The sequence below is a fragment of the Agrilus planipennis genome, unplaced genomic scaffold (assembly GCF_000699045.2).
Source record: "Agrilus planipennis isolate EAB-ADULT unplaced genomic scaffold, Apla_2.0 scaffold38, whole genome shotgun sequence".
In the NCBI taxonomy this organism is placed as follows: domain Eukaryota; kingdom Metazoa; phylum Arthropoda; class Insecta; order Coleoptera; family Buprestidae; genus Agrilus; species Agrilus planipennis.
In genome coordinates this window covers 584812-593879 of record NW_020438882.1, presented here as the reverse complement: position 1 = coordinate 593879, position 9068 = coordinate 584812, and the positions used below count along the sequence as shown (strand labels likewise).

General features: G+C 32.5%; 2 protein-coding genes across 6 annotated transcripts in view; both read right to left on the bottom strand.

The window, feature by feature from the left end:
• LOC108745213 (armadillo segment polarity protein) overlaps positions 1 to 5207 on the bottom strand; it is a 15491-nt gene extending 10284 nt beyond the window's left edge. For 2 of the 4 annotated variants that reach the window (XM_025981549.1, XM_025981551.1), the window contains exons 1-7: positions 5063 to 5207; positions 4681 to 4737; positions 4348 to 4569; positions 3479 to 4272; positions 3131 to 3400; positions 2729 to 3070; positions 2619 to 2640 (exon numbers count right to left, since the gene is read on the bottom strand). In XM_025981549.1, coding sequence (XP_025837334.1) covers positions 2619 to 2640; positions 2729 to 3070; positions 3131 to 3400; positions 3479 to 4272; positions 4348 to 4569; positions 4681 to 4714 — 1684 coding nt within the window. In that variant the 5' untranslated portion in view covers positions 4715 to 4737; positions 5063 to 5207. Of the gene's footprint in view, positions 1 to 9; positions 254 to 1675; positions 1773 to 2028; positions 2181 to 2327; positions 2641 to 2728; positions 3071 to 3130; positions 3401 to 3478; positions 4273 to 4347; positions 4570 to 4680; positions 4738 to 5062 lie in introns of those variants that run through there. The other 2 variants (XM_025981548.1, XM_025981550.1) reach the window with 2 other exon arrangements.
• Positions 5208 to 8721: 3514 nt separating this feature from the next.
• LOC112903999 (armadillo segment polarity protein) overlaps positions 8722 to 9068 on the bottom strand; it is a 4544-nt gene continuing 4197 nt past the window's right edge. Inside the window, exon 10 of one of the 2 annotated variants that reach the window (XM_025981552.1) lies at positions 8722 to 8976. In XM_025981552.1, the coding sequence (XP_025837337.1) occupies positions 8777 to 8976 (200 nt within the window). In that variant the 3' untranslated portion in view covers positions 8722 to 8776. The remainder of the gene's footprint in view (positions 8977 to 9068) is intronic. The other variant, XM_025981553.1, reaches the window with a different exon arrangement.

Below are 9068 nucleotides of genomic sequence, written 5' to 3'. Positions count from 1 at the left end.
GGTGTAAAGGTTTATTTGATGGGTAATGAATGAGAATGATCAAAACACACATTCTACAAATCGGTGTCATACCAAGCTGCAACCTGGTTGTTATCCTGGGGTGGATTAGGAAGTTCGTTCATGGGGTCGAAATTTAAATCGGGCTCTGCACTACCGACCTCCATTGCGTCTATGGCACTATAGGTTGAACCATTGCCTCCCCCAGGTGACCCGATGTCAAGCCCTTGCATGTCTATTGGTATCTGGTCATACCCTAATGAACAATTTTGGTAATTAATAATGAAGATAAACACACACATTGTTTAAGTCACATGCAAAGTAAGAAAATTTGTTAAAATAAACAAGTTCAAGGATGCAACCTTCTTTTTGAAAAACTGAGTTTACAAGACAAATAAATTATTAAACGCAGGGCAATTCTGTTAAATTTCCACTTTTGTTTTGTACAAGCAACCTAAGCATGTCAAATAACCAATCGTCAATTAAATTTGATTTTGCTTTATAATCTTTGTACTCGATAATTTCAATAAATGTAGGTAAAATAGTCTACTGTTACTTGGTTGAAATTCATAATGAATATGGAAAATATTTTCTTACAAGTATTCTGATTTAATAACACATTTTTACTTTCTTCAGTTCCCTAAAACTATTTTTCTAAATGTATAATTCAAATAAATAAATAATAATTACTTTATAATGTTCTCAAATACAGCATCGAAGTACATTTTTTTTTTTTTTGAGTTTTACTTACGAGATGTCGCATATGTACGTAAGCTTTAAGAAATATGTAATACTTATACTTATGATAGTTCACAAAAATGAGTAAACAATTAAACAAGATAAATAAAAAGAAAAAGTAAGAGGTTGCATCCCGACACACGTTTTGTGCAATTATTAAATTCTGGTGCGTTTACGTTTTTCATAATTATGTAGCAACAAAGGGTGATATAACATTAATTATAATTGTCATTATAGGGATGTTTTTATATGTACTAGGAATTAATTGTAATGTTACCGGCTAAATACCTACATCGCAGAATTGTCACTTATAGATAATCTGCTTTTAAATTGCCAATCAAATAACAATTTAATTCACGTTTAAAAAATGGACTGAATAGCAATTGCGTTTAAATTTTTACCGTCACTTTTCAACGAAAATTATACATTCCACAAAAACTTGTTAAAACGACTAGTAAACTTAATACATGCAAAATGCCGACACCCAAAAACAAAAAAAAAGCTACTTCTGTTGATTAATTATAAGATAATTCTTTTGAAACTAGTAAGTCGCGATTCTATATACTTAAAGTCGACCTCATTAAAGAAAAATATGGGTGTAAGCCGTTTACAGTAATTCAATACAAATTAAATTGCAATTAAAACTAATTTTAAAACTTCCATAACGTGTTCAAAAATTATAAGTGATCACATGTATATTAACTCAAAAGCAAACACAACGTCAAAAATTTCGGATTTTATAAAACCTTAAAATAATTCTGACTACGATTATTATTGAAAAGGGACTGAGATAATAATTACAATTCAAATATGTAAAAAACAAACAACACATTAAGGCTTAAGAAAATACTCACCTTATATGAAAACTTTTAGGAATCTAAGTTAGTAAATGTTAACATAAAGTCCGGGAAACAAAAAACTAAATACAAACATTACTTACCTTGTTGTTGATAGGCTCTACCGCCATGGCTACTGTGAATGCTAGGTGGTCCCTGGCCATACATGCCATCGTAAGCTTGATCGGGACTCAAAATGTCCTAATCACGACAAAATGCAAAAAACAAAATAAAACCAAACTTAAAAACAAAATAAATAAAATACTTTCCTACTACTAGTAGCTCAGCTAGCTGATTTTACTCAAACGTAAAGGAAAAACAAATTAATTGCTTAGAAAAGCAATCTAATAATGACAAAATAAAAATCATTCCAATACAGTACACTTTTGTAAATTAATACATACATATATCGGTTCATATCAATAAATAATAAACAAATATTAATGGTTGATCATACCTGCAAATCTGGTCCCATGCCCAGGTCTGCATTCCACAGGTTCTCTTCTCTAAATAAGGAATTGGTTAACTCCATTGAGAGACGTTTCTTATAGTCTTGAGGTTTATCTTCACTCATACGGAATAATACAGCTGCAGCATACGTTGCTACACCTAAAGAATTACAAATTATAATTCTCCTAGGTATGCATTTGTTACAGATAGATTGTAAAATTAGTTTGCTCATTTAAAAATGACCAATTTTACGATTTTGCTGATATAAATTGTATCTCTGATAATCATTATGAGAATTTAATATACCTTCATTCCTGGAATGCAGCAGATCGGTAAGGGGCGCCGTGGCCCCCTCTTGTTCTATCATTTCAGCGCCCTCTTTATCGGCTGCTAATTCACATAATACACCAGCTGCAACCCGTTGTATATTCTCTATATCATTGAAAAGTAACTGAACGAATATTGGTATAACCATCTGCTGTCTGATGATGGCGCGATTGTGCGATTCTTTTGCTAAAATGTGCAAAGCACCTACAGTACCCTCCACAATTTCCTCCATTCGTACCCCATCCGCGTAAGCTCCTGGTTGTTGACTACCTGCGCTAGCAACACTTGCTCTCTAATATAAAAAAAATAACTATTATACAACTAACCAAAACTTATGTTTTTTAGCAATTAAAGCAAACTTGCTTGTCATGTGTTCTTACCCGCTGTGTATCTTGATAAGCTCTCATGAGCAACTGCACAAGGTGATGTATAGCACCATGTTCACGTAACGGTGCGTGATTGGCGGGACAGAGAGCCAAGTTTCTAATTAATCCAATAACGGCTTTTACAAGAGGCCAACGTGAAGGAGGATTCAAAAGTTTTACAATTACTTGAATTCCATAATTCAATCGTACCGCATTCTGTGCCATTTCAGCCTCGACGTGTCGCGAGGTCAGGTGTCGCAAAGCACACACTGCAGGCTCTGTAATCTCCTCTCTGTCACCAGCGTTTACAATGGTGCGAACAAGAGCATCTACTCCCCCTACTTGACACACTGTAACCTATACAAGAGAAAAAGGCAAGATTATAAAAGAAGGAGTTAAAAGGATGTTGCAATTTACCTTATTACGTTGGTTATTACATGTTAAGTTAGACAATATTCCAGCAGCGCAAGTGACTACGTTTACGTCCGAAGAAGCGAGAACTGAGACTAAAGACTGAAGTAAACCTTCAAGTCCATCAACTTTCGTGGCAGCATCTGATAAGTTACGCAGAGTCCAGAGACAATTTTGAACTAAGCGTTGACTGGGGTTTCCCAGGTGCATAGCAAGTGCTTGCATTCCACCTGCTTCAACAATGGCAGGTTTGTTGCTTGAGCAAACAGACAAAACCTAAAGAAATAAATAAAACATTAAGTAAAACTTTAAAAACTAATCTGCAGGAATTAGAAAATATTCTTCTATAATTACCTTCAAAACTCTGGATGTGGTCCACAACAACTTTTCATAATCATAGGATCGCATTATCCTCACCAATTCAATTGGGCCTTGTGATGCCAGAATAATCAACTTGCTCTCTTGGTTTCCATAAGCCAAAATTTGCAAGCAATCAGCCACAATTGTAAGGAATTTAACATTATTTCTCTGTAGAAGTGCAACCATTTTCTGTAGACCACCAGCCAGTCTCACAGCCATTTTTGAACCATCTTGATGCAACAAAAGATTGTGTAAAGTTGTGATGGCATAAAATAGAACACTTTCAACTGGTGAACTAAGAAGCTTAACTAAAGCTGGTATGCCACCACTTTTAAAGATAGCCAACAGCCCTTGACGATGATGTGATAATTTATGCAAAGTACCAACTGCTCCTTTGGTGGTTTCTAAATCATTAGAGTTGGAAATAGCTCTAACCAAAGCAGCAACCATTTGGGGACTATTCATTATAGCATGTCTTGAAGCTTCTTTCTTTGACAACTGATGTACCATCATAGCTGCTTGAGAGACAACAACCTGATCTTCGTCATTCAAAAGCTTAATCAATTCTGGAATAGCTCTAGTTGCTAAGTCAGCATCATCCTGATAATTTATAAGATTAACAACTGCATGTTTAAGCATCTGACTGGGTTCTGCTAAACGCTGCACAGCTGTCTGATGCTGAGGATCAAACTGAGTCGAAGGAATTTCAATTCCTTCCTCGAGAGTTTCAGGAAACATTGCAGCTCGCACCCTCTGAGATCTTGTTTGATTCAGTTGATTGTTCATTTCTGAAAATCATGTTATTATATTATTCTGTTAATTCAATGACAATTATAAATACTTTTGATATATTCAATACTTACCATCAACCTGCTCTTGAGTAAATTGAGGAGGAAATCCTTGGTCCAGGTCAAACAGATCCATTTCTTCATCATCTTTACCACTCAAGGATGGTGCTTGCGTAGCAGCTCCAGAATGAATACCTGAATCCGCCATATACGAATTTTGTTGCCACATAAGTGTTTGCTCCTTGGCAGACCCCATTGGTAAGTCACCAGGACCACTTTGATAATTACTGTGTGACACTGTAAACAAAATTGGCTATTATACAAGCATTATCAAACACATATGTATATGACATGAATTGAAAAGTGGACATTTCCTTTAAGCAGACAATAAGAAAAAACATTACTTACTGATTCTATTTTGATTGGTTTGCATGTAGCTCATGGTGAAATGGTGAATTATCACACCTGTAAAATATATTCATGTAAATGATTCACCTAATGGGTACTTTATAGCAAGAAATCAATTAATATTTTCAACTAGTTAAATACAACAAAATGGTACAATCGTGTTTGCTTTTAATGAATTACAGATTTGCTTGGGTAAAATAATTTCTAAAAACAGAAAACAGAATGCCTATAAAGACGCTATTTTAATCTGAAGTGGCCACCATGTTGTGCATTAATCATTAAAATGACAATACATGGGAAGTATTCCTTTAAAATCTATGAAATAGTTAAAGTAATAACATCAAAGTTAACACCAAAGTTTATTTATTGTAATATTTCTTACCTTTCACCACAAAATGAGCTTTTTCTGTAGTATTTAATTTTTCTGGCAACTAAACTAAAGTAACACCGCACCCGTTTACACAAAGGCAGATTTAATATGTCTGATTATCTGTGTATGTTTCAACAAGCAAAACAGTGTATAGCAATGAGTGCCACCTAGCGTTGAAAATGTGCATTTGAAAAATTTTGTATATAATAAGTTGAAAAATTTCTTATACATAGAGANGTACAACAGGTATCGATTTATCTATATTTTTATTACTAGATATATTTTGAACAATTACCTTGGTGCTATAATCTAATCCACTTTCAAAACAGTTTCAAATGTCAATACACATTAATGTCACTGGATAATAACTAACAAATTAACTTCGTACTAAAAAACACTTCATAAAAGTTTTTACCACTGAATACGACGCGTCGCGGCGCCTACTAGTTTTTACCGCCACAACCGAGTAGCAAAAAAAAAATACTTTGCGCCGTTAGTTCGCAGCGAAAGATAAGAACCGACTCTCAGGTATCACAAGCTACGATCTGTGTGAAGTGAGCGTTTCTTTCACCTGGTCAAGTCGGCGGTTTACCTCTGTATGTGTATATAAAATACCTACCTACAATTTACTCTTTCTTCGCTTCTGCAGTTCGACATTAATTTCGAAAACGTTGACCCTACTCCGGACACTTTCGGTTATTAGCCCTCGAGGAATCATAAACAAAACACAACACTCGAAGAAGTTCTTTTAATCGTCGTTGGCTATTCGCAGAACAATTTTTTTGCTCCAAAACGATACCTGGCTGAAAATTCTGTGTTTTCGAACTTTTTTGTACGGATTTTTAATTAAAAAGTAAATAGTTACTTTAAAATAATGTGGGGGTTTTCAAAATACATTCCTGCCATTCTGAATAAAAAAAACCTTAATTGAATTGTAAATTACTAGGTTTTCACCAGCGGTTTCGCTCGCGTTAATGTTCTAAATGCGCGACAAAAATCATTGACGACCACCTAATTTTTTCAGGAACAGTATTTTTTCTGAATAAATGGTACCCTGTGTCCTTTCTGTACCCCTGACAAAGTATGTTCAAAATTTCGTGACGGGTTTTACCCGCGGCTTCGCTTGTGTTGATATCTTAAATGCGTGTTAAAGATCATCGACGACTACATAAAGCTAATTTTTTTCTACCCCTCGGGAATAGTATTTTTTCTTTATAAAAAGTACTCTATGTCCTTTTCTGTACCCCTGGCAATGTATTTACAAAATTTCACCATAATGAGTTAAGTAGTTAAAGCGTTACATAGTATTAATTGGGATGCGGATAAGAAGAAGCAAACATACGACTAAAAAGAAAATAATACAGTAATACGTCTATTAGAAAAAGAAAACATTTTAATGTCTATATATATTTAAAAAAATTCTAATTGAAATAGTGGTCATGTATACCATATCACTATATGGTCATTTAAAATTTATTTTCTGTTTCCAAATGCCTTATAAAAACTTCGGAAACGAAATTAACGTATCTGTTTTGCAATTTGATCCAAAAAGGGTAACTAATAATAAACTAATTACTGATGTTAATTATTTCGAGTTTAGAATTTTTTACGGTCATTAGCGAATTACGGTAGCCCAACAAAATATGTTAACAACGCGTAAAATATGTACAGGAAATATACAGTAAGATATAAAAAATCCAATTACTCCATTAAATGAAATTTGTTCTACAATGCGTACTTACTACACTTTCATATAAAAAAAAGAACACCGTTGATTTGTTTCTTTGCAATAAATATAGTAATAAATATGTGGATATATAAATCAATGAATTTTAATGTTGGTTGTTTCTCTGCTGCCTGTACATGTACAGTTAATTATTCAGTTTAATTAGCATTATTATACATGCACATGTTTTACAGAAGAAAATGCTCTTTCACAGTCTGGTAAATTTTCGACCCCATGTAGGTACCATCGTGAGCGGTGATGCATAAAAAAACAAAAAAAATTTTGGTTCACATTACAAAAAACATTGCAGCTTACTTTGTAACGAAAAGAAGATTTAGGATACTTTTAATTTATTGTTTTTATCGATCAATAATACTAAGTGTAACCATGTAATGACTGTAGCCAAAAAATTTACAGAATCTAAACAAAATCATTTATTAAGTCTCATTTATTTTTCAATATTTTCGAAAGTTCCTTTCATATTCAGTTTGAAATTGATCTTTTATCATAATTATGTAAAATCAACTTTAAGTAAATTAATAATGACCTAAAATTCGAAAAGAAATTGATACTTTGGGCTACAGAACACTGAAAAGTTTTAAATATAATTTTGGGACGCTTTATTGGTTGGTTGTATGTAACTAAAAAAGTTAATTATTTTACAAGCTCAGTTTCAAGGAAACTAGGTAATCATTAACTTTTAAATAGTTACGACAGCTCTCCGTTATTTCAAAGGGAACACACTGAAAATTTTTTTCACTTTCGTTGCACTTACGTGAATTACTTCAACTTATATTATTAGGCAACAACTGTTTAAGTTTTTATGAAGTTCGAAAGAATGGCAAATGTGAAACTTTTATATGTAACATGTTAGCTACATTTACTGTTTATACAAGAATTGAAACTGAATTAGACATTTTAGCTTTATCATGTAATTTAAAACAGATTTTGTAGTAAGGTACTAAATATAAATATAGGTATTGCGCTTCAAGCTATAATTTAAGCTATGTAGGGGCTTTCTTTGAGCATAAAAAAATCAAAAAGTACGTTGTTTAATACCAAAAAACAAAAAATGTTTGGAAATGTTATTTATACTACATTTAAAACATTACCCTTTGAGATGTTTTGTATATTCCTGAAGTACCTAATTTAAGTGTACAAAAAGAAATAAACATTAATTGAAAAAGAGGGAAAAATATATTTACTATTTGCTAGATTAAATTTAAATTATAACTATTATATTGTACATAAAAAGTGTATAAATTTGGATTTCCGCAACATGTTGACTTGAGAGTAATGTTGGTGCTCTATAAAAATAAATGTAGTCCTTTCTTCAAACTATATTTACAATTAACAAGATTTTCTTAATATATTAAGAAAACGTTATATATCAATTATTTTTCGGAAATTTGTATCATTAAATATTGCAAAAAATTGCTAGAAACGGAAATTATGGAACTTACCTTGACTGCTTCAAATATTTTAAGTTTATCACTTATTTTGAATTACTGAGGAACTCAAGGGTAAAAAAAACACAACATTTCATAAATATTACATATTTCTATATTAGAAAGACATACAATGAAGATATCATGATCTTTTAGCTACCCTGTAATATTTTAAGTAGAAAAAAGGAGCAGCATGCAAAATAATCTTAAATTACAACAAATATTATATAAATGACAATAAAAAGGCAATAAGAATAATTAGAAAAGATATTGGTACACAATTACAAAATAACAAATACACTTTACTTATTTGTAAAGACTAAAAATACTGATTACATCATACAATATTTGCGATTATAAAATTGTTGAGGGATAAATCGCTCGTTCTTCAAGAACCCTTGAAAACTTCCAACGTTTAAATAATTGCACAAAAAATGAAATAAATAGGATACAATCCATACAATCCGTATTGTGTAACATAAAATAAAAATAGTCTAGAGGTGTAAAGGTTTATTTGATGGGTAATGAATGAGAATGATCAAAACACACATTCTACAAATCGGTGTCATACCAAGCTGCAACCTGGTTGTTATCCTGGGGTGGATTAGGAAGTTCGTTCATGGGGTCGAAATTTAAATCGGGCTCTGCACTACCGACCTCCATTGCGTCTATGGCACTATAGGTTGAACCATTGCCTCCCCCAGGTGACCCGATGTCAAGCCCTTGCATGTCTATTGGTATCTGGTCATACCCTAATGAACAATTTTGGTAATTAATAATGAAGATAAACACACACATTGTTTAAGTCACATGCAAAGTAAGAAAATTTGTTAAAATAAACAAG